Consider the following 26,854-nt stretch of genomic DNA (forward strand, 5'->3'; position numbering starts at 1 on the left):
TTTGGTCCGCAGCACTAGGTTTGCGATAAAAATAACCTTTGCCGTTATCTGAAGTCGTCGGACAGGACGACTACGACACATGGAGAAAACGCTGCAATACGTAAACAACTTATGTCGATATAAGTCAGCTGCGCACGTTATTCGGCCACCCTAAGACTTTGGTGGCTTGGTAAAAGCTGTAAAATCGCGATTAACGACACCGCTCCGACTACAGTTCTATATATTATGGCGACTGTACGTTACGACGGCGGCGGATATTTATCACAGGACTCTGCGTTGCGGCGGTCAGCGGCAATCGCAATCAAATTACCGTCCGGTGACGGCGGTGAGGCGAGCACCTGATTGATTTGTATATACAGTATAGTAGTATTCCGAGCGCACGATTCCGACGCTAATAAATTGATGTGCTCGGTTTAGACCGTTACACGCGCGATGTCAGTAATGTCACCACAGTATTTCGATATATGTATATCGTCACCACAGTCACACTATGAGTACATATAAATCTTACGTATAAACCTTGTCCAGTACTGTCGTGCCACCGCAACTATATAGACGGCGTCGTCACTGCAGGACTGCCCAGGACTCAAGGACACGAGACCATTGATCGCGTGTTCCCGTAAATCGTAATCCCGCATATCATACAATATTTGTTTTTATTTTGTTCTTATTTATATGTTATTGAGATGTCTCCGACAAGTCCGTCACCGACATTGTATTTTTGTACGACCGTAAAATACCATTTGCCATTTGGATCGTCTGCTTTTTGGGTCACCGTATAATTTTTATGCGTCCCCGATTACCGGTCGTCTACAGCCTCCGACGCGTAAATGTCGTCTTATTTTGACTCGACCGCTTCGTTGGCAATAACCTACTCCACGTTAAACACTTAAGTACGTTCTTAATATTTTCATCGCCGCCGGCCAACTTTTCTACCGTCTGTCGTTACCTTTGTACGTACGATACAGTACAATCTCGCTGTAACTATATACAGTTATCTGTATAACGTTTCTTGTCCACGAAGCAGTCAGTCGCGTTGTTACATAACGATTAATTGTCGAGCTCTAATGAATTAGTAACGATTGCTACATGTGTTATTAGTGCCGTTAACGCGGCGTATCGTTGTCCACTTCAGTACCGTTTTAGCCACCGTGTTGCAATCGCCGTTGCCGGGCTGTGGGATCGTAAAGAACGGGTTTAACGCGTAACCGAACGTGCGAGTTTGCGACAACCGCGAACTCGTCACACCGTGGGATGCCTGAAAACGTGTGCATTGTTGACTTATCGCCAGACACACCGAGCCTCCTCTTTCTCGTACCCCCCCCCACCCTGCATCTCTGTCGTCCTATCCGACGGCTTCAGCTGTAAGAATCACAACTTTACGTTCGTCGTCGATTCGTCGACTACCGTATGATGTATCTTAAACCCACTAAATAATCGAACTTATTAAAAATACTTACCACTAGGTACAGGCCTCGATAAACCGTGTTTTTGAAAAACCCCTGTATATATACGTTTTTGCGGTGAATGAGTTGTATTTTAATGTCAAAACTTCACTTGTTTTGTCGCTTGTCAGGTATGTTGACGAGATAATATACGCGAAATATTCTTTTTTTATATGGCCCACGTGGCCACGTTAATTTTAGATGATGTTTCCGTAAAAACTAATGTGCAAAGCCCAGAAGCCCTGCTATAAATTCAAAAACCGTATAAATTCTTGGTCGCGAGTAGACCATAAAATATAGATCACCGCCAAAAATGACCGATATTCAATGGCTATAGTAAGAAATTTTATTGACAGCCTTACGCGAAGTCGGTAGTCGATTACAGTATAAAAATAGACTTTGTTCTCCCTATCCTAAATAATACTTAAAATTAATAGTAGTTAGTATCATAAAATATAAAATTAATTTATTAAAAATGATAAAATATTTAATCTTATGTAACTGATGTTGATTTAAAAATAGAAACTGGTCTTAAATACTAGTAAGTTCACTTTAAAGCATAATAATCCATAAAAGTGATAAATGTTTTTATATTTATTAATTTATCAGATAAACGATATAGCATTACACATTTACACATACTACATACGCACGGTAATAGGTATCAAAAAATATAAAATATATGATTAAACGTGGAATTGCAGCGATGTAGACGAACGTTGCTGCTGATGAGAAGACAGAAGAATGCAAAAAATAATAATGTCGGGATACAGAGAGACGTAAAACATGTTTGGATGCAGAGATCCATATACCTAACTGCCGAGAAAAACCAATTAATATAAAAGTAATATATTAAGGCCACGGGCCACGGCTAAGCGGTACCGCGGTATGAAAGCTATTGCATATCGGTATAGCAGCCCAGTAGGGCTGTAGTGCTGACTGTTATAGACTGCAGATAGCGACTGAAAATGTCAGTATAGTGTCGATTCAGCAGTTTCCGAGTACCGCGGCCGTTCCAAGGTTTATATAGTCATATAGATAATGGGTATCATCTATAAATCTTGGTACCGATCCAGCAGTATCCTGGTATCTTGCAGGTCTACGACATCAGTGGTGACCGGATACAGAAGCGGGTGATGGGTGATAAATATTGGGTATCAGTATCTGGTGATCTGCTCTTTTACGTCTTGCAATCCCAGCGGATGAGTAATGGTGATCATCGATTTGTAGCAATTTACTCGTGCATCATCACCAGTACAGGCAGTACAATATCGCTAATATTTCCGCTCACATCACATACAATTTATAAGCGTAGCTTATTGTATCATTTTTTCGTTCCGTACTATCCACTAAAATAAATATCGATATGACCTTGAATTGTCGTATACTTTGAAAATGCTCTCATCTATGTACACAGTAATACATTGATTTTCTTTATTCATTATTTTTTAATTAATTTACGAGGAACTACTCACTTAATATTATACATTTTATAGACTTATAGTTTATACCTAATATACGTTAGGTAACCTAAGTAACCTAACTTAAGTTGCTATGGAAAGTTGTCGATAAAACAATGATAAAGTTAATAAAAACGATAATTTTTGGTTTTCAGTTTTTACTTACGAGATCAGCAGTAGAAAATAAAAAAAGTATAAGTAAATATGTGTATAATCATACACATATTTTAATATTTACATATATAAATTATAGTCGGTTAGAGCGTAATATAATAAAGTAAAATACGGTGATCTATTGTATAGTACAATATTAATACAGTATAGTGCAGTAGGTCACTTGAAGAATTTTTAAAAGCTTTAGTTCAAAATATTAATTTAAAGGCTTAAAGCTTATAGTTTTAAGTTTTATTTAAAATATTTCAATTTGTACTTTTTTCTCCCTAAGACATTTTTTCTGTTCCCCATAATATATATATATCGTATTTCTTAATCCTTTTAAATTTTACAAAAGAACACTATGGACAAATTTTTAGGTGCTACCTATGGTTAATTTTCTTAATAAATTAAAACGTGTACTGTGTACCATAATCTATATTTAATCATAATTCATTATCATGTTTTTCCACTGTAGAGGTTAGTAATAAATTATCACCTTAGTTAGGTATAAAAAGTTGGTTGTAACACTCGTACCTATCATTTTTGTTCGCGTGATATTTTATTGAGATTCTCAATTCTTAATAGTGATTTAAATAAATATTTTTATTTAAAAAAAAAATAATAAAATTGAATCTTACTTGTTTCCCTACTTTTCCCACTCATTGAAATAAAAACCGAAATATCTAAAAATATAACACTATCGTAAATCAACTGTCGTCAAATAAAAAATATAGTAATAACGGTAATAATAAGGCGCCACTTTAGTTCTGCAATTTGCAATGTGAATTACGATCATACGACAGATTATATAATTTTATCTGTTATCATACTGTACCGTCTGTCATACACTCACACTGTCGTATTAAGTTATTTACCTGCAGCCTGGAGAATTATGTCGAATTGTCGAGCGTCTGATGCTACTTGTACAGGTAACAAAAATCAAAAGAAAATATAGTAATATAGAAAAAACATAATTTGTTTGTCTCAAATTATGTGTGGATACTTAATCATTAGAAATTCTACAAAGCTGTTCTAAGCTCACGACTGATACAATAATATATACTTTATTATGGGTTAATAATTGTAACAAAAATTTCAAAAAAAATAAGCACATTACAGGATTCAAATAAAGAAGAAATATTAAGTGCATATTCAATAGCAAATTTAAAAATATGTATCAATAAATAATAAAGTATAATTGAAGCAATTCAAAGGTCCCAAAGGCTAAAATTTTTGTTTTTATTTTAATTCATGAATAATATACCTAATAAAGTTTTAGTCTATAAGACCAAAAATGTCATGTTATAAACAATCTTTTCATAAATATTAAAGCTTAATTTTTGAATTTAAATTCAATAAATAACCTGTCCAATAATCAGTGACTATTAGGTCAGTATAAACTAGACAATAATTTTGTTTTAAATTTATTAAAATAAAACTATAAATCAAAAATGTCTATTATATTAATTATAATATATAATTATACTAAAATAATAATAATAAATACATAAATTACATTGGCATGTTAATGTCCTAAAAAAAAATATAATAATAATAAAAATAATAATAAAAATAATAATACAGAAGAAAAATACCAAAAAAAAAAAGGTAAGTTTTATTAAAGATATTATCTGAAAATAAAATAATTATTCTTGCAAATGATTCATTCAAATATTTCAAATATATTTCAAAGTTACCAATTCACGGAAAATATATGTAACAAAAATAAGACTTAAGGAGATTGTGAAATTTAGATTAAAGCAATTGAAGATTAATTAGCTAAAAGTGCATGATAAAATGCAGTTGGACAAATACTTGATTAATACAGAAATCAAGACCAATTTTATTGGTTGTAGAATACAATTATAATAAAACTATTAAAAAGTAAACTAAAAACTATGTTGTATACGAGTGATTCTCAACTTAGGAAGGGAAGACAATCCCTTTGGTGAACGCTAGTAGTTGATTATTTAGGGTTGCCAACACAGAGGTGTTTCAAAAAATAGAATTTATATTTTATAATTTAGTCATAACTTAGAAGTGTTGAATTACTGATATTTACAGTATTTTATAATATTTATTCATTCAAAACAACTTATATGTAAGATATAAAATTGGTTGATCTTGAGTAACTAAATTTCACAACTATGTAAGAACATTATCGCGATATTGGTTTTGTTACACACTACACATTTTTATACGATGAAAAACTAACTTGTTGTGTTAAAGTAAATTTTAATCCAAAATGGATATCAGGTATAACATAGTGAATTATTTGATTGAGATCGCCGGATTGGGTATAGATCATGAAGAGGAAAAAAATACATTGTCTCAATATAAGAGTATAAAAAAAAAAAAAATTGAGTACTTACATAAAGGTAAATTTACATAATTATTAATTTGGAATAATAATTCTAATTTTTCCTTAATCACTATAGGTAGATTCTAAATCTAAAAGTAATAAAATATACAATTTATATTTTAGACATTTTAATATACAGAAATTGATGATTTTATAATACACGGTGTGTTTCAGTTCTGGATGTCGAGCATACCCATTCCTTGTACAACAGTTTTGTTTTAAGGGAAAGCTCAAAATTTATTTTTAACAAATTAAAGGCACTAAATAGCATAAAATATACTTTTCTCTTTTAAAAATAGCGTAAATTTAGCAGTTTCAATAACTAGTAAATAAACAACCAAAAATTGCACATTAACAAAAAGAATATAAAACAGAAATAAAATTGGTTAAACAAAATAAATAATAATTTGAACACATTTTCATAACCATATTTTTAATTTCTAATAAATGGTATTTGAAAATACTTTTTTTTGTACCTTGATATCAAATAATTATGTCCAAAAAATAAAAATAGAATGGAAACTAAAATAAAAACATAATACGTAATAAAATTAATGGTTTTTAAATAATAGTTATACTAGGAAATTTAATTTGGGATAAACTAAAATTGAGTTTTTAAAAAATATGAAATAAAAAATTATTTTAATTAAATAGACATACCAAATGGTAAGTAAATAAAAGAATTGTTATACAAGGGAGGAAAAATGAAGGCTTACAATTTGGAAAAAATACACACATTTTATATATATACTAAGTATTAGCCTATTTATAACCTGAAGCCAAACAAGTCACCAAGACCCTCGTCAGAATCCAGACAGTAGTTGTAGTCATCTTCATTTGGAGGTTCAAGCATCAAGAAAGGTTCGCAAGATATCTCAAATGTATCTTTGGCTAAAAAATATAACAATAAGTGACTACAAATTATGAAAAAAATTATTCAATAAAAGCAACTAACTTCATGCAATTATGAAAGAAGAAAAAGCTTAAACATTTTAGGAACAATACTAAGCTAACAAGAAACACTTTTTCATTGTAAATCCAAATATAAATACATTATTACAATTTTACTTCTGTAATTTTAACAAATATCAAGATGAAATATTGGTTGATAAAAAAAAAGCATTACATATTTATGAGTACATACTACTTATAATTTATGAAACATGTATTTATATAAATAGTAAATATCCTCATGAACATAATATTAATATGTTAATGTTTAACATTTTAATATAAAGCTAATATTAACATACATAATTATTAACATTTTCATTAGCTGCTTCACTGGACCATAATTTGAATTAAGTAGATGCACATCCATCATTAATTTTAGTTAAGTACAATATTTCACGTTACACACAACATAATGTGTTTATGTGGTGTATGAAGAAGCGCCGATTGTACATAAGGCAAAAGCAGATAACACACCAGGCGACAGCTGAATTCCATGGTGCTACAAGACATACATTACATGCGGCACTCGTAAAATTCAGCTGACGACTGGCATGACTGTTTTTTCCCTACAGCAGTTTACCCGAAGCAATGGCGATTTTTTATTATTTTTCGGATAATGTGGATGAGCAAAAATATAACTACACAGTACACGGTATAATTTTGAATCCCGAAAAGTTATAACAGGGTTATAGTATTATTATAAGATTAAAAAAGCAAAAAGTATATAATACAAGACAAGGTTAGGTAAAATAACAAAAAAGCAAAAAAAAATAAAATAATTTTTTTAGTATTATTAATAATAAAATAAAAACTTTGTACAACAAAATTATATTTTATTACTTTTTAAGTATCATTGAGATTCTTTTAATTTGTTTGATATATATGAACATTATTATCAAGTCTAGATACATTCAAATAAACAAAATTTTTATTTTGTTAAAATTGAAATCTGAAATTAACCCACAAGTCATATACAAAAAAAAAAATAAACATTAACTACGAAAAAAAAAAAAAATAATAATAATAATAATAATAGTATATTATATATTATATTATGTATTATAAATAATATGATTTATCTTGCAATATTAGTTAAGTGGTAAAAAGTAATGAAAACATTTTTGAAAGTGGCAATATATTATAATGTATTTTTTAAGTAAAAATTATGCTTTATTTTGTACAAATTCCAAACATGATGTAACATATGCTTAGAATATACTGATGAACTAAATATAAAATAGTATAATAACGTACATATATATTATTTAACTAAAACATATTACCAATATTGCCACTTTTCATTTTCTAAAATATTAGCAATCAATCGTTCAAAATTAAATGCTACTAACCAATGAGAATATACAACAAATTTTATGATAAGTTCTATTTAGTAATATTTTACATAAAAAAGGTATAGGTAGATATTACATGTTTTCAATAAATATTACAAATGATGAAATAAAGTATTATATATATAATATTATTGTAAATTAAGTTGTAAATGAATATTAATAAAAAAACAAAAACAAAACAAAATTAACTACTGGTAAATCAATAAACATGATCAACAATTAAGCATTTAAAATAACATTCCATCGTGCATCATACTGTTAATCATTTAAATAGTTAAGAAGAAAATGGAAACCAAATATAAAAGCTAGTATATAGTATTAAGAAGATTAAATAAATATTAGTTTGAACTGAATAAAAAAGTAGAAGAAATTATAAGCGAGAAACAGTAACAATTTGGAACTTCATGGCCATATCATGCATAAACCAGGATGTGCGTGTAAAACGTAACGTGGTATATGTGTAATAATTTGCATACCGGAACCACTTGTACTGGGTATATACTGCTGATCATCCAACGGCTCTTCCTTGAATTTTCTTATTGTTGTATTCTCTACATTCTCTACAGTGTCTGATTTAATGATTTCCATTTTGTATTTATGTGACAAGTAAGTTGGTGACTGTTGAATAACTGATAATTTTTGAGGCGACTTTATAACCGTATTGCCAGTTGATGAATTTTTGGCACTCTATAGAAAAATTTAAAATTAATTCCTATGCACGTTGAAACATTAATAACACTAACCTGAGATGTATACGGCCTTAACTGACTTTGTGGTTGGTGTGAAGTTGTATTGGTATTATACTCAGGACATAAGAACACCTCTATTTCTCCAGTGTTACTTTTCATATACATCTTTTGCTATGAAAAAAAATTAATATTTTAATATAAATTATATAATTACAAAAGAGTATTGGAGAGTAAAAAGTAAATGGTAGAGAAGTACATTATTTTATTGATTGTTTTCTTTTAAATTCTATAGTAACACCACCACCACCAAAACAGAGCCATCAAATTTAATCATAAATATTATTGATATGTTAATAGATTCCCTGCTGAAAATATTTACAGAAGATAAAAATATATTTTAATTATTTTTTTTTTTAAAAGACATTTAAGAATTAAGGAGGCAGCAACAAGTTCGTTTTTGACTGATTTACTAGCACAAAGAAAACAATTTTTTCAAAAATATGGAATATACTCAAAACATCCCCGTGTATTCAATGTTTTTATACTTACATCTCCATCAATGTGATCTTGAGGTACTTGTAATTCAGTTTCTGGAGGTGCTTTAACAACCAAAACAGTCTTTTGTCTGAATGATTCAATAGACCTAATATCTTGATAAGTTACATATCCAAATCTCTTATCTTCTGTCAATTGTTTTATATCTCGTTCTATAAAAAAAATTGTTATTTTAATAACAATTAAAATAAAATTTTTTATCATAGATATATACAGTAATGAAAGTATAACATTATACTAATTAAAATCTAAAATACTTTATTATTAAGACATTTATAAAATAATTTAATTATAAATAAATAGATAAAAATCTACAGTATTTCATATAGATGCATCATAAAATGATACAATACATGATTACCCAATAGGTAATAATTAATAATGATTATAAGAATTTAAATACTGTTTTAATTACATAAATCATACCAGTATTTAAAATCAAATTATCTAATTCCTCTTCTTTGGCTTTCATTTTTTCTAAGTCTTGTTGAACATTATTCTTGTCTGACCCATATGCATTTCCACCTCTGAAAAAAGTTGTTTAGCTCATAAATAAACACTACTTTAAAGTCTAAAAGCATATATTTATTAATATATATTTTTTTGTCTAACTTACTTCCACTGAATATTGTTTTTGGATTTTTTTTCCAAAATTCCAATACCTTCTAAAACATTGGTTATATCATAAATTCTTCGTTTTTGTACATCTAACTTTTCTGATGCTATATTTAAATCAACAACACCATCTGTAGAATTTTCAAGCAGACCAATAAATTTTTTAGTCAACAAGCCTAAAGAGGTATCATAACGTGTTGGACGTTCAGAACACTTCTTTCCTGCTACTAAAATAATAAACATTGTACAATAATTATTACTTATATTTATTAAAATTACATTTGAACAAATTAAAATCTACATATTATTCTTCTAACCATTTTGAGCAGGACTAGGTTCACTACCAGCACTTGAACTAGACCATTTTCTCATTCGCTTAGCTGTCAAAGGTGTTACATCATCATATCCAAAATTGTGTGACTCTAAATTTAATCTTCGTTTTACACCCTTAAACAAAAAAAACTTCAATAAATAATAATTATCATACAAGTTTGAATTTTGAAATATACAGGGAAATGTGTAAAATAAAATATATACAGGACCAATGATTTACTTTCTTAAATATTTTTATCACTCGTATATTTTACTTATTAAGTATGAGATATCTGAAGTAAAAATAAACCTTATTTCTGTATAAACCTGTTAATAAAATATTAGCCATTTCTTAGTTAAATACTTTAAAAATTTTTTTAGTAAAAATATAAGTTTACATTTATAAACATGAAGTATTTTTTTTTTTACATAAGACTTACAATAGATATTATAATATGGTTGTTTAATGTAAAGATAATAATAAAATGTATTATAAGCTTTTTGAAAAATTGTTGAGGTTTAAATTTTTAATTTATTAATACAACTTTTTTGAATAAATATTGTAGATATTGAAAAAAATATTTCCATATAATAAAAGTTGGTTAAACTAACAAATTTATTAATAATAAATGTTGCATAAATAAATAGATACATAGAAAAATATATTAAAATTAAAAATAAATGGTAGTTTATGATCTTTGCATAAGTTATAAATCCAATTTGACTTTAGTATAGATATTTTAAACTACCTTCTTGGGATAAATTACTATTAACTAACTACATGTTTATAATTATTAAAGGGCATGAACATTTTTTTGCCATAATGTTCTATTACACATATTTGATATTTTAAATACTTAATCAAATTTCTTAAAAATAAAAACAAATTATAAATTTTAAATTTCAAAATAAATGTACAATAATATTATAAAAATAAATAATTATGAGCAAATTTTAAATATATAATAGCTTTGTACTTATTGGATATGCATAAATGCGTTATGCGAAATTTTAAAGTTAAAATTATTTAGGTATAGGTAATTATCATTAATGTTATTCTGATTTAATTTTGTTGTATTTATTAAATAAAGTATCATTCAATATAAAAATTAAAAAGTTCCACGATCTTCATGTTCAAAATCTATAATGCTTACTTGTGATTTTGTTAATGGTGATGTAAGAGGATTTGGAATGATTTGATTTTGTGGTGTCATACCATATTCATGATCAAGCAAATGATATGGTGATGGTGTTAAAAAAGTTGTCATATTTGGATCTGTAAAAAAAATATATTATTTGTATTTAAATGATATTATAAAAAAGAATTATTGACAATCAATAAAACTAAAATTAAATTAAGACATGAAAATAATATTAATATTAACATTATTAAGTCCAACAATTTTAAGAATCTATTTAAAATCATTAGGTAATATAAATATTAACTGATTATTTATAAACATATAAAATACATAAATTATATAAGTAAAATATAATATATAATATTGATAAAAAGTACCTATTTAACTAATAATAATTACATTATCATAATAATTTTGAACAGAACGCTTTTAGTCCCATTTTTAATATATAATCAGGGTCTGCCTGGGTACCTGAAGGCCCAGGCAGGAATTATTTTCTGGGGTCCAATTATTTTATACTATATTTTGGGGTTACACAGTACAAGGACCCAGGAACTATAATACGACAAGGGCCCAGGCAGGAATCCTAGCCCTCGGGTCGACCCTGTATATAGTCCCATTTTAAACCTGTTACCTCCATATTATTATAAAACCCCACAAAATCTAGTATTATAACTGAGTTGTTATTACATAGATGAATAATTGTTCATTAACTTGAATATATGATCATCATTAATCACCAAAAATTTTTTTTTTTTATTTTAAAAAATAATTAATAGACAATGAATTAGTGCTTGTCTAAATGTTCATAAGTTAAAGTAATGTTTGAGAATCTTTTTTATTGTGGCTACATAACTAAGATAGTATTAATTATTGATCAATTGTATATATTAAATACAGAGAAGTAGTACTTGGTAACAACGGAAACTAAACATTTAAAATTAAAAAAAAATCAGAAATATTGATAGGTAACCTAAATTAATTGGTATCTAAATAATTATGTTAAAAATATATAGTTTTTGTATTACATAGAACATAATTCCCAATACATAAAATATTAAAATAAGGTCTACCAAAAATGATCAGATAAACTTAGTACCAACATATGATTTAAAACTATAAGCAGATATTGATTTTATACAGTGACTAAGTTAATATTAGTACTTACTAAGTGAAATATAAGTAATTAAAAATAATGTTAAGAATATGAGCTTAAAAATCACGCACCTAATTTTATTATTGCTGTATTTGGAGTAGAAGATCCATCCTCATCCAGATTCAACATCCTGCATGCTTTTGACATTTTGGTACAATAAACTGATTTCAAAAACTGTTAAACCTAAAAATAAATATGAAATGTTGTATAAAAATACAAATTAATTTTTTTAGTTTTTACAATATAATATAGGTACTAAACATAAAATCTTATGTCATAACTTGATAAGTCCTTAGATATGCAAGGTATACTAGGAGAGAAGCTTTAAAGTATTAACTTTACAAACTTTAACAGGGTAAAAATAAAATGTATTCTTATATACTATGGATCTTTAATCTTTAAGCAACACCTTCAGTAGACTAGTTTCATTTAGTACCTAAATATATTTAGGGGAAGTAATGCTAAAATAGTCCCCTCACGACTAACGAGGGGGGTTAATAAAAAAAAAAAGAAAAAAATACTAAGAACATTTATCAAAGTATTGGTATCTACCTACATAATTTTTAATAAATTAATTTGTTTTATAAAATATAAATAGGTACCTAATTAAAAAAAATAAATAAAATAACACTACCTACCTATTAAGATATTACAAAAAGAAAATGGAATGATCAAACAAAATTAAGTATTAAAAATGTGTTTAGCCAAAGTCATAATCCTGAATGTGATTCAAACAAAATAATATTTATATGTAAAAAAAATAAATAATTTTTCGATAGTCTTTAAATTAAATTTTCATACAATTTCCATTCCATTATAATAAAAATATAATTACATAATATAAATTATTATAATAGACATTATTGAAACAACATTAATACTGAAATTTAATATAATATATTCTTCCCAAAAATAACTTAATAAAAAATAAAGCTAATATATTATATTATAATTTAATTAAAAATACAGAATGAACCTTAAAACCTCCAAATGTTCAATTAAAAACCCCAATAAATTCAAAATAAAATTTACTACACATGGAAGGAATCAAAATAGTTGAAAATTTTGTAAATATATATTATTCAAGAGCTTAAAGAATAGATCTATTAAATCTATTTCAAGGTAAATATCCTATATACATTCAGCTAGGTGCCTACAGTAACTATTTACCTTGTTCATTAAAATTTAATTAATATAATTAATTTAGGTATTTAAAGAAATATCAAGAATTTAAAATAATTTTAATACTAGGGAGTAGTATAGTGTATATACAGTCATAAATTGTAGGCATTTATCAATAACAATAACAATTAATTTAATTTATAATTTAAAGATTATACAAACACCTATTTGGTAACCTTTTTTTACTATGCATAATGAAGTTTATAAGATAAGTATACCTATCTAGTTAATCATTTTACATGGTACAGAAACATATTTAATGTTTAAGAAGTTTTTAATCAATAGGTGATTGTACCTCATTGACAATTTTTGGAGCTCAAACTTTGATTTTAAAGTTTAAATCCTATTAAATTCAAAAATACAATGAATAAGTACTATTACTTTTGAATGAACATTTTTGATAAATACCTATGTCTAACTTTTTTATGAAGTTAAATACAGTAGTCTAATAGTCTCAGCAATCTGATATAAACCAAACCAAAGTATAGTAAAAATATTGAATTTAAAAAACTACCTGGGTATTAAAATAGTTAAAAAACTACTGAGCTGTCATTTTTTTTTTTTTGTAATTATTTAAAAATATAAAAGGTGAACGAATAACTTGAAATGTCTGAATTATCTGGGAATTATTATTTGAGCAGATTTCGAGAAAGCTCTATTATCGAAGTTCAAAAAAAATTATTTAAATATTTAAACAACTATAAAAGATAAAATTTGATAATAGAATAATAAATTGTGTTTGTAAAGTGTCAGTTAAATTACCTGAATTGTGTCTACCTTTAGTTCAACACAGCGGCTACAAAAAAATAAAATATGAAATTTTAACATACCATACACCAAACAGTAATTCAAAATACATCATGCAAGATTTGTCGACAAAATCAAATAATAGTGTATTGGAGTGGAAGACAACTAACACACTCGTCAACAATCCAGTTGGTGTGTTGTAAATGAAAAGATTGTACACAAGTCTGATATAAGGAGATCAACAAGCTATCTCCAGGCAAAAAAAAATTTTGGCATTGTTGAATTATCGATGTGGACATTAGTGCTCGGATAATAACGAAAACATTACCGACTCGACGGATGGGGTGTCCGGTCTTGAGTGGACCCAAACACTATCGCTGATCTTAGGGGTGCTCTGTAGAGTGACGGGCTATAGTCGGCTCGCGTGGCGACGGTGACTGGCGTCCGCCGAGTACATTTTATTTGACGAACAGAGTGTGGCACACGATAACAAGGTGGTGCGAATTCAAAAGTCCCGGAAACAAAGGGGATGAAGAGCCAGAGACGCTGTAACAGCGGCGCGGAGATACGCGGATATAGAGGTTATGTTTTGGCTGGCGCGCGCGCGACCGTACCAACGCACGAAACGCCGCGAACCGCCTGGCGCGCGGGACGAGCCGATGGGTAGGCGGGCGGTCAGACGGACGGGAGGGGCGGTGGAACTTTGGTCGGAAAACAAAAAAACCGACAATGGGACGCTGCCGAGTACGCGGTACACGCGAGACTTTTCGAAACGGCGGTACGACGTCCGGTGAGCAACGGGAGGGGTGAGGCGACGAACGCGGTCCAGATGCCTGAGGCGCGGTGTCCGTTGCGCGGGAGTCTGTGGTACACTGCTAAGCAGTCACGTTACACTTACCCCGGGAAATCGGCGACGACAAAACGCCGGTCAATGGTCAGCAGCGGTGGCGTTGACGGTGGAGCAGCGATCGCGTCCCATGTCATCGGCGCCTGAGGAATTGGCTCGGCGGGCACACGGCTTACGAGTTACGGCCGAAACGCGAATGTCCAGTCGGCAATAAACAAGAAACAACACTGAACACAGCGAACAACCGAATTGCCGAACACACGCACACGTACGCGGCACACACTCACACACATGCACACACGCGCGCGCGATGATTATGTGGCGGCTACGGCGGCGGCGGCTACGACGACGTACGCGAATAATACGTTACACTGCGGCATTGGAAAAGTCGTAACTGCTCCGGTCCCGTGAACGCACCGGGGCGACGACGGTTGTAAAGTTATTTTGTTCCCTCGGGATTTTCTGGTGGACACGGTTTTTTCGTAACGCCGCGGTGGAGCCTTTGTTTACGCGGTCCGACTGCGGTGGGGAGGGTGTCGCGCGGCGGGGTGTCGAAGCGGCCCGTGTGCGTGTGCCGGCGGTGGCGGGGTGCGGCCAATCGGCTGGCTGCTGCCGTGTGCCGTTGCCGTTGCCCGGCCAATGGCGGGCAGGCCGCGCGGCGGCAATCAACGTTCAAACCGTTTCCCGCTCATCGAGAACAGCTGTTGGGCCCGACCCCGGAACTCCGCCACGCCAACCGGCTTTCCCCACCAACGGGACAGTGACCGCCGCCGCAGCGGGAAGCGCGCCAAAAATCGGATTCCTCCGCGTGCTGTAACACAACACACCGACGCGCGCGCGCATGCGCTATACACTATATACATATTATTATTATTATTATTATTATTGTGATATTATAAACCCAATAAGTACCTACTTCGAAATATACGTGTTGTGTCGCGTGTGCCATGTAATGTACTAATGCACACTATTTGTACTGTTCACTGTTGTGTGTTTATGTAAGTCGTAGATAGTTGTTTAGTGACTTATCGTGTACAGTACATAGTACTTCACTACTTCTGTACCCGACGCATGCTGAACTGTGCGGGATGAAGGTGCGCTGTGCACGTCGACACCGACGCTACGCCGCCGTCCGTCTGTTACTTTTCTAAGTTCATATTGTTTAAAAACATTACATGAATCCGTTTTTTTATTTTTGAGCGTGTCGTTTGAACTCATCATTGTACTCATTTACCTCGCACACGCAGCTCGATCGATGTTGATAGTAATAAACTAATAAATAATAATGTAATATTTTACATTGCAATTTCATGTGTGTGAGTCGACATTGTCGACCGGTTCAAAAAAGTAGTATGACGAAAAAAAAATATCGCATGGTTTGACAGACGCACCCACACCACATTTTTACTTAAGAAATTAAATAGGGTAAATTATGTTGTCATACGATTTATGACAATATACCCTCTAAACAGTAAAAGGGATGAAAGGATTACACTATATACAGAATAGGGTTACTGAACATTTTTACCTATAATTATTACTCATTAGGAAGTCGAAATTGAAATAAAGCTCGATATAAAGTTTTAAACTCTGCGCTACAATTTACCACCACCGCTGCAGTATATGCGACCTTAATTATTATTATACTTCATTATCAATTCCTGTTCTATCCTTTATATTATACGATATATTATTAAGTCAGTTTCAATCTATCACATCAGCCATCTGAAAAGTCGAAAAGTCAAATTCATATAAATTTTATAAAAACTAGATGGTAGCTATCTAAACTATTTATTACCAACTCATAAGTATATATTTATTATCTTAATCTCTTTATAACTTAGAAACCTAATGCTTAGACTCTTTGATACTTATTTTTAATACGACTTATATTGCCATAATTTTTTTAAACGTAAGCGAAAATATTCTTATAAATTTGGAGAGGCTTGAATTTAGTGTTATACTGTTATAATCTCACAGTACTTAGAAACAGAGATTTATTAAAATGTATTCGCTACGGTTGAAATAAATTTAATGCATAACAAACTGTCTTGATAAAATATACCCATAACTATATACAACAAACATAAACACTTACAGTTCAATAGTTATAGCTTGTTCTTTACATTTTTTTTTTATTTTAAATAGCATTTAAAAAAGCTTTTTAACATTTTGGGACGCTCAAGTTCTCCCTCTTTTATAGGCACCTATATTTATAATCATAAGTCATATATGATATACGAAACTTTAATATAACCGTGATATAACAACACTACAAGAGACAATAAATTATAATTTATATTCAATAATCATGTATTTCAGTGAAAAGTATTTTAAATGTTGGACGATAATATGTCGTCATGATGCGCGGGAAACCTAGCAGGGTATCCACCACTAGCAATTCAACATTTCTTAATATGTAATTTTTACTACCTATTTCAATATAATATGTTCCATGAACTATGAAGATTGCAGAATATTTTAATGAATTGATCTATTAAACTTACATCGATTAAACGCAGGCCTTAGACTTTATTTAAATATATGTAAAATAATAAAATGTAATTGATTTGATATTTTGATCCGATAATTAAATACTTGTACCTATAGTGCCTTAGTTTATTATAATTTAAAAAAAATTTAAATTATAATATAGTTTAAAAAAAACGTTCGTTTTTAAAAGAAATGATAACAATGTTATAAAAAGTGGTTACTAGTTATAATTTATATAGGTAGTAGGTACTAATAAAAGTGAACTTGATTTTTTTCTATGTTATTGTCGAGTTCAAGACCTAGTTGTAGGCTGTAATGACTAGCTAGTAGTCATTACAAATTTCAAAATGTACTACGTGTAGCCATGTAGGTATAATTAGTATTGATTATAAATAGAACTCATAATTTATTATAATTAATGTCAATAGTATTATAAAAGTCATAATTGTTAAGTTACTATCATATTATATTACTTAATTTGTTTTTTGTATATATTACTGTGTTTCCATGTCTCTAGAAGTTTAGAATGGTACCTATATATATATATATTATTGTAGGTGATTTTGGTGCATTTTATAAACTTCAAATGCTTATAACAAAAAATTGTTCGTATAAATCTTAAAACCTAAAATTAAAATTTATAAGGAACCTTGTATTAAATTTTTAAGCTTTTTGACCAAGCGAAAAAAAATTGTATCCACAATAGTAGAAAAAAAATTTCTTATAACACTTATAAATATCTCAAAAACAGGTTTTTTTTTATTAACAATCTATATATATAACAAAAATACTATAAGTAATACATATAATAAATTTACACGAGATTCGACGGCTTGAATGAAGGGGGCGTCCAGTGACGCTATACTTCAGCTTGAATGAGTTTTTTTTTAGATTTTAATTTAAATTATTAGATTTTTTTTTTTTTAGTTCTTTACACCGACAACTATGCGTTTAGGAGATCGCGTGGCCAATTACGCTGTAAGCATCGGGGAGCATTATCGGGTATAGTGAGAGAGGATAGATTTGATATTAGAGGATTTGAGTAAGCCAACGTGTTGGAGTGGAATTTTATATAGTGAGTGGAAGCAAGTTCAGAGAGAGTAAGAATTTTAAGATCATTATGAAGAGTTTGATTGCTAATAACGTACCAAGGAGCTTTGGTTAATAAACTTAAGTTTATAAACCGAAAAGATTGGAACAATTTTAGATTTGAGACTGGTCAATCCCCAGATTTGGATACCATAAGTCATTACAGGTCGAATCGCTGTTTGTAGAGAAGAATCTTACTGCTGAGTGAGATGTTGGAGCGAAGAAGATGTCATAAACTATGTAGTTTTAATTTTAAGGATCTTTTCTTGGTTTTGATGGGGGTAGGCTATAGGTTAGATGTCGAGATGAATGCTTAAGTATTTGACTGAGCTGGCCATGGGGATTATTATATTGTTCAATGATAGGGGAAGACTGACTTTAGGGCGCAAGGTGAAGCCAATGAAGGTATGTGTAATCATTTATTTTTATTCTTCATAGGTCGAACCAGATTTGTAGTTCATTTAAGTGGCTTTGAAGGTTGTTGATGGCAATATCAATATCCGGGTTGGAGGAACTATGATGCATTGTATCGTCAGCGAAGGTGGGTGAAGTTAGAATGTGGGATGTCAGTGGTATAAAAGTTGTACATTGTGAGGGCAAGAAACAGTTAGACAATAAGAAATATCGAAAATTTTATCAAACAGGGTTTGCGTAAAAATCCTCACTTTCCTGTTTTGTCCGTTTTTCTTAAAAATGCTGAACATTTTTACTTTTGACAAACTCACCCTCACCACAAAAAAGTACCACATTCAGATCGAATTTTCTCTCAAAAACGTACTAGTTTTCAATAAAATTAATTTTGTTTTTTGATCCAACTCAAAAACAGATTGATTCTTAAATTTTTCACCAATTATTTAAATTGTATTTTCTATACGCGCGCGATATTTTAAAAATAGTTTGACTCTTTCTAAGTTATATAAACAAAGAACTTTTTTGATTTCCTTTTTTTCAAATATGTTAACAAACTTATTTATAATTTATAAGCATTTGAAGATCAATTTTAAAAAAAAATCGTCAAAATCATAATAATTATCTGCACATTACTTTATAATAAACTTTTTTTATAGTTTAGTAATAAAGCTTAAAAATGTACAATGAAGTTCCTCATAAGTAGTTCATACTTGAATTAAAAAATCTAATATATATTACATAATAGTTTTTCTAGACATTCTTACATTTTTTTTTTTTTATAAAAATTAGATATTTAAACAAAGAATAACCATTTTAATTATTTTGCTTAAGCCCTGAATACTAAATATCTTGGTCTAACCTCTCAATAGCAGGCTGACTTTGGCCCAGCATATCAAAGCCTAGGGTAAACTTAAATCTACGATTACGTATTTACGTCTATTCAAAAACTTCATTTATAATAACAAATATACACACACTAATACACTACTAAACTCTTTATCTATAAATCCTTACTTAAACATATTTAGAAATATGATCTGAAACTATGGGGAAACGCTAAAAAGTCTAATTTAAACAAAATCCAAACTTTTTAAAATATTAAAGCACTACGTAAACTATTAAATGCTCCATCCATACGTATCTAACCATACTATCCATTCAGATCTAAATTGCCACTAGTGTATGATGAAGCCAATGCTAAAATATATTACAAACGTTTCCACCATGGCTTACTATCTCATCCAAATCCGCTTACTAGAAATCTCACTACTCCAACAATTCCTGGTAACACTCCAAGAAGGTTAAAACGTAAATGGTTTCGTAATCTGCATGATCGCTAAAAAAACAATGTTACAAATAACACACACATAATATATCTATATTTATACTATCAAACAAAAGTGTCACTAATGGGTGGCTTCTTTCCTCAAACGTAATATACTAATATGTATGTATTATACATAATTTATTGTGAATTGTCTTTATTAATATTTAATATGATTTCAGTTTTGGTACCTTATTTATATTTTTATATGTATCACATTTTCTTATTATGCCATCAAGTACAGATTGTTAATTTCAAATAAAACATAAAAAATAAATATATTTTATATACACAATACACATTAAATATATTATAAAAATATTATATAATGCTATAACCTGTTTACTTATATGTCTACGTGGCTATAGTATAAAGCGCCAAAGTTACTTTGCAATACCACGAACTTATATATTCACGCTATGTCAACATTAAGTTTAGTTTAGTATTTAGACGTAAATGGTAACAATAATATATAAATTATAAATATATATTATAATAATTGTATTAATTCATTTTATTAAATATTAAATAACAAATCATATAACAAATGGAATGTTTTTGTCAAAAATTAATTCAAATTACCTACCATTTACTAGTAGTAAAATAAATTAATATAAGTATAAATGTAAAATAATAACAGTAACTATACAATATAATATAATATCACTAAATATGTGTAGATACTTAGTTTTATAGACTGACAGACTATATTCGCCCAGAGTCGTTTTTCGCATGCAATGATTTATCATTCAATTCAAATTAAAACACATATTACACGTACAATATCTATTATATATAGGTATTACAGTCTACAAACTACACTAACTTCTTAATGACGATGAGATACTTACACTCGGCATCTACTGTACAACAGTGTAATTATCTACTTTCTATACTTATTTAATATTTTATAGTAAGTATATTAATATATTAAGTGGGTATCTGGATTTTTTTCCAGATCGTATTTCAATTTTGAGCAATTGTAAACTCTCCCAGGTCTATACTCTTGTAGTATATACCCGACAGAAACATCTCCCGGATCTACTTCAGTACTACTAATTTAATTTTAAAACTGTCATCGTAGTCTATAATTATAGTCAAAATACAAATAAAATAAAATAAATCGAATATACATTTAAATTTTATTTAAAAGAAGTCAATCATATAATAATATAAACCAATGCCTTTAACTGCTAATTACTATGAGCTACAAAATTATTTTCAAAATAACAACAAATACAAGATATAGGAGTATAATAAAATAAAAACATTTAAATTTAATTTTTATGATAATATGAACATACAGATAGTCTATTATTTTTTGTGATATGGTTAGGTTAGGTTAGAGGGAAAGTATAGGTAATCACTATATGGTATAGTAGTCAGTATATATTGAATTTACCTCATCATTGAACAAATCACTGTAATATATATATTAAATTTAAATTCAATTATAAATTAGTGCAAACAAAAAATTATTTTGAGCTCAACCTATAATATTACCAATTACCTATAACCTATATATATATATATACTTTATGATAAATTATTTGATATTGTTATGTTCCTATTATACAACTATGAATATACAATTTAAATTAACAATATTATATTTTAAATATAATTATAGCTTAGTTTTGACGCCTCAGTAATATTTGATAAAACTAATAGAAAAATTATTAAATATACTAAAAATGGTATTGTTATTACTTATTACTATGGCCAGTATTTAATTTTAGATTCTGAGCCGGAGCAATTTATATATTGAGTTTTTCAATTACAATACATATATAGTTCAATCTCGATGATCAGTCTTCATATGACTTAATTTTTTTCTAGCAATTTTTACTTCAGAAGTTAGAAAGTGTTTTTATTATTTGACTAAATTCAATGTAGCAAATAAAAATATATAAGACTGCTTTCAATATTTTGTCTATTTATTATGAACGATTATAAATGTATAAGTATTTTATCACGATATGAAACAAAATCTTGTAAATATATCAATGAATTCCAAATTAATTATTTTCTTTTCATAATTTTAAAACGTTTTTCTAAAACGTTATATATTTAGATATAAAAAAAGCGGCAGACCGATCTGGAGTAACATCAATGGAAAACGCCGACTTAATAACAAATAGGCAATATAATAGACTTTATAATACAATAAATTCTAATAGCAATAAAGCTATAGATATTATAGCATATAGTGTCTTTAAACAACAATACACTGTATTGATAATAATTATATCTTATATTTATATAGTATAATATTATATCCATTATCATTTATCAGGGTGATATGGTCACATATATTTCTGAGTAAGTGTTCGCATGGCCGCATGGGTATCTATCAGAAAAGCTGAACAATTCAATAATTTATTTAAATTAATTGAAGTTATTTCCAAACATAAATTAATTTCAGCAGTTATAAGTTAAGTTAAAGAATTTTTATAGAAGTATTAATTATGTTATAAATTAAAATACACTAAGTTCCGTTTAATGTGATCACTGGTTTATAGAATCAACCGTTTATTTGAATCAAAATTGAAAATCCCAAACCAGATCTTATGTTACTAATGTTAAATTAACCTTTTATTAGAATCACCCAGTACCATAGGCGTGCACACGGGGTATTCCGCGTGTGCCTGGGCACCCCCTGACATATAATTGGGACCCTAAAATTTAAGTCCTATAGTATTTGTATGGGTCAGTATTTTAACTAATGTTACTAGAATAAAAATGATAATTTTTCTGAAATATGTTGTAGAAAATTATGTTTTGGGATAAAAATAATAATACAACTTAAAATATTTTAAATTTGCGTGGTAAAACTTATTATGATTATAACAGCTAGATGTTATTGACTACAAAAGTAAAAATAATAAATAAAATATATTGCAATTACCTTGAAAATAGATTTTAGATCCAACTATCTAATGAAATATAATATAACTTGGTACTAGTAATACTACTGATTAATATGTGATATAATTAAAAATGAAAATATGTACATGTCTTGTTAAGAGAGGGCCTGAAAAAGTTGTAGGCACCCCCCCGAAATTCAGGTCTGCACACGCCTAAGCCAAGTACTCGATAATTGAATCATTTCTAAGAACATTCTTATATTTTATCGTTTTAATGGTATTTCAAACTTACACCAAAAAGAAACAAGAATCGTTTTGAAAAAGTTAAAAGGAATTATTCGAAAATATTATGATAATGATTATTTTCAGTTGTTCCAAGTTCCAAAAGTTATAGGTACAATGTACATACTTTATTATTTATTTAATTTTAAATAATTAACATCATATATATATATATATATATATATATATATATATATATTATATTAATTAAATATGGATTTTAATTTCAGGCTAATATGAAAATGAAATTATTAGATTCTCAAGTGCAATCATAAATATATAGTTTTTTAATTTCTTTACTTTATTTTAAATATATTTTATTTTAATTCAATTTTAAACTTATATATAAATTTAAACGCATCAATGAATAAAATGTTCTATGTAATCAACCGGTTAATACTTTAATAGAATCAATATAATCTGAATCAACGTGATCACATTAAACGGAACTCACTGTAGTTCAAAATTAAGTTACTTTTAGATTCTGAGTTGTTAAATATTTACAATAATGTTTGCTTTGTGCATGTTTAATGCTATTTTTATAAACAGTACAAATACTACAATCTTCAATTTTGAAAATGGTTTCTAGTAGCATTTAAAATATTTTAATCGTAACAAATAACAAGTGCTTTGTACAATAATCTGGAGTAAAAATATGGAATACCGCAAATATTCAAACAAAACGAGTGTCTATTTGAAAAAATTGATTTTATTTTTTGATTGTAATTTAACCAAAACGTAATGCAAGATTATTTATAAGTTTTTATCAATGAAGTAATGTAGTAAATAAAAAAAGTTCAACTCAATCCTAAAAATATCTTTTTTTGAGCGTTTGAAGTATAAAAATTAACGAAATTGAATATTCACAAATATTCACGCATAAAATATAAATATATAATAATTTAAAAATTATTTTTTTGTAACAATTAAAGAATCATAGATATTCATATTAATAATAATAAACTATTTTTATTAATTTGTTATGACTAATAATTCAACAAATTGTAACTGTATGTAGAAACTTGAAATATTCCATTATTATATCTACTTAAGTTATAATTTTCTATATGTAATATAGTAATGACATTTTCAATATATTAAAACTGAATTTAATCAAAACACAATTTTTTAGCTTAACCCCCCCTCCACCGAAATTAATTACCAGTTACGGCCTTGCAAGCTTGTAAGATTAATGGATAACTCAGATAAGTGTAATTGTATGAATACTATAAACCACGTTTGACTGTATTATATTGTACAAGTTTTTTCAGCTTTTTTACAGTGATGGAGATTAACATCGTTTTTTAAACTTTTAATCATGATTCCCTTTTCTGTATTTATTTATTCTCTCGATGGTATTACTTTTAGTTTTAAGAAAGCTCTGTTTTCCTAAAATAAATGAAATAAGTTACATATGTATTTAAATTTTGTATATTAAAATAATTACCATTGTTAAATAATCTATTTATGTAATAATGAATTTAGTTTAGTTAGGTATTTTGTTCATTAAAACACTGCATCAAGTATTCAACAAAAATGAATCACATTACGAAAATTAATGATTAACAAAGTAATGTTATTTTATATTATGTACCTACCTAAACTGGCTAAACTAACCTTTTTTTTCAAATTATCAATATACGCAAGATATCTTATTATAAATTTTATAATTGTACCGTAGTAATACCTAGAATAGTATAATTACTATTTATAATCTATCTATCGCAGACCGTGGCATGCGATATAGGTGAAGGAGCGGTAGTGCGGAGGAACTCTTCCACGCGCGTCACGCGCAAGTACAAATCACTGCCACACTATCGTGTGCATAAACGATCCAGAACGTGTGTTTTTTTTTACTAAAACTATGTATTTTTGGTCCATCCTACCGATCGATTCAATAATGCGATAGCATTTTTGAAAACTAATCTGAATTCGTTATAATGTCTACTTGAGATCGGTCAGTTCATATTTTAAGATTTCTGATTTATATTCCGAATACTCAACGTTTGAAAATGCCGAAATTTCAAAATATTCAAATTAAATTTTTAGTTATTAGGGGGGTGAAATTAGGGAAAATAGACTGACCAATCTCAAGTAGACATAATAAATTGATAACAAATTCAAACCAGTTTTAAAAAGTATTATCGCATTACTACATCAATCAGTATGATGGAATAAAAATTGGATGTTTTGGCTAAAATAACTGTCCGCCACCGATCCCCTTAATATATTTAATTATACAATAATATTACGAGACTTTTTTTCTTATAATATTGATAATATTTTTCATGGCACGCTCGAAAAAAAAAGATAATTCCCATATAATCTGCATTGATATAAGGTTCCTTGTAAATTGTTATTAATATGGAAATTTAAAAAATAGTTGAACCTAAACTGAGATGAAATTAAAATTCAAACCTAACCGTCAATGCCAGGTCAAACAGCAATGCATCGTCGTGACATCATTGCACGCATTTTCAAACAGTTTAAACAAAAATTAAAATTGATGAAAAACTTGGTTACATTGGCTGTATTCTGATAAATGGCAAAACCGAGGTTTTTGGCAAGCTCTACTCAGCTCACCTAAACTTTAAATAAATACATCGTAACCATTCAGTGTCACAAGTTGGAAAAATGTTTAGCGACTAGGGAGGCTCCAATCTTATTAAGAACTAATTAATAAACATATATTATATAACTATTTACTTTAACAGGCTTTTAGTGATATTTTTTGGGGAGAGGGGAGGGGGTTCTAAGCCCCCTATTAGCCATTACTGCAGCTATTCCATATTATTATATGTATGTAAAATTTAAATTTGTTCCTATAATAATTCTATATAATATACTATTTCTCTTCATTTTATATTAATAGTTGATAGTTAATACCTATTCCTATTTTAGTACCTATTATGAATCCCGAAATAAAAATTCCCGGAAGAAAGCCTCTGACGAAGAACTCTGGATAATCCCGAGACTTTAATATTACTCATAATCCCATGAAAATAATTATTGAACAAATATTATTTAAACACTAATTATAAAATTATTTATAATTACTTAAAAAAATACAGGTTTTAATAAAATTAATTTAACATTTATAAATACTATACACATCAATAGGTAACATTTGAAGTTTTTATATCTTATACACTATCGTTAACATATTAAAAATCGTAATATTTTATTTCCGAGATTTTTTTTTCCGTGGTTCTTCGTTGGGTTGTTTTTTTTGGAGGAGTTTTTTCTCGTGGATTTTTATTCTGATTACCTCTATAAAATAGTATTACATAATTTCCCTACTATCAATATACAATTATATTATGATTTATGAAACTAGCGCATTCTACAGACCAAGCGGCAAGCGTCTACTATTTATATGTCTATACGTCTACTACCTATTTGTTTTTTTCTTCG

The 26,854-nt window shown here is 28.7% G+C and overlaps 1 protein-coding gene across 4 annotated transcripts; it reads right to left on the reverse strand.

Moving 5' to 3' along the window:
• Nucleotides 1–5,979: 5,979 nt before the first annotated feature.
• Nucleotides 5,980–15,494, reverse strand: LOC113552257 (transcription factor E2F6-like). Of its 4 annotated transcripts, none has more exons than XM_026955043.1 (10): nucleotides 15,026–15,494; nucleotides 12,270–12,381; nucleotides 11,055–11,176; nucleotides 9,906–10,035; nucleotides 9,590–9,812; nucleotides 9,400–9,500; nucleotides 8,968–9,125; nucleotides 8,473–8,589; nucleotides 8,206–8,416; nucleotides 5,980–6,314 (listed from the first exon to the last, which is right to left on the reverse strand). In XM_026955043.1, exons 2-10 carry the CDS (start codon nucleotides 12,343–12,345, stop codon nucleotides 6,190–6,192), a joined length of 1,263 nt encoding a protein of 420 aa, XP_026810844.1. In that variant the 5' UTR covers nucleotides 12,346–12,381; nucleotides 15,026–15,494; the 3' UTR covers nucleotides 5,980–6,189. The 4 variants fall into 4 exon arrangements, with proteins under 4 accessions (XP_026810844.1, XP_026810841.1, XP_026810842.1 ...); XM_026955040.1 differs by having other exon boundaries at nucleotides 5,981–6,314; nucleotides 9,590–9,815; nucleotides 15,026–15,492; XM_026955041.1 differs by lacking the exon at nucleotides 15,026–15,494 and adding an exon at nucleotides 14,456–14,763 and having other exon boundaries at nucleotides 5,981–6,314; nucleotides 9,590–9,815.
• Between the last annotated feature and the right edge of the window lie 11,360 nt (nucleotides 15,495–26,854).

Source organism: Rhopalosiphum maidis, chromosome 2 (assembly GCF_003676215.2).
Source record: "Rhopalosiphum maidis isolate BTI-1 chromosome 2, ASM367621v3, whole genome shotgun sequence".
Taxonomy (NCBI): domain Eukaryota; kingdom Metazoa; phylum Arthropoda; class Insecta; order Hemiptera; family Aphididae; genus Rhopalosiphum; species Rhopalosiphum maidis.

Excerpts from the sequence above, each read along its gene's own strand:
- LOC113552257 (XM_026955040.1), bottom strand. The coding sequence starts at position 12,345 with ATGTCAAAAGCATGCAGGATGTTGAATCTGGATGAGGATGGATCTTCT. Across the intron at positions 11,177-12,269 it reads TACAGCAATAATAAAATTAG|ATCCAAATATGACAACTTTT; the intron begins GTGCGTGATTTT and ends TTTTTTTTACAG. Across the intron at positions 8,590-8,967 it reads AAGATCACATTGATGGAGAT|CAAAAGATGTATATGAAAAG; the intron begins GTAAGTATAAAA and ends TTTTTTTCATAG.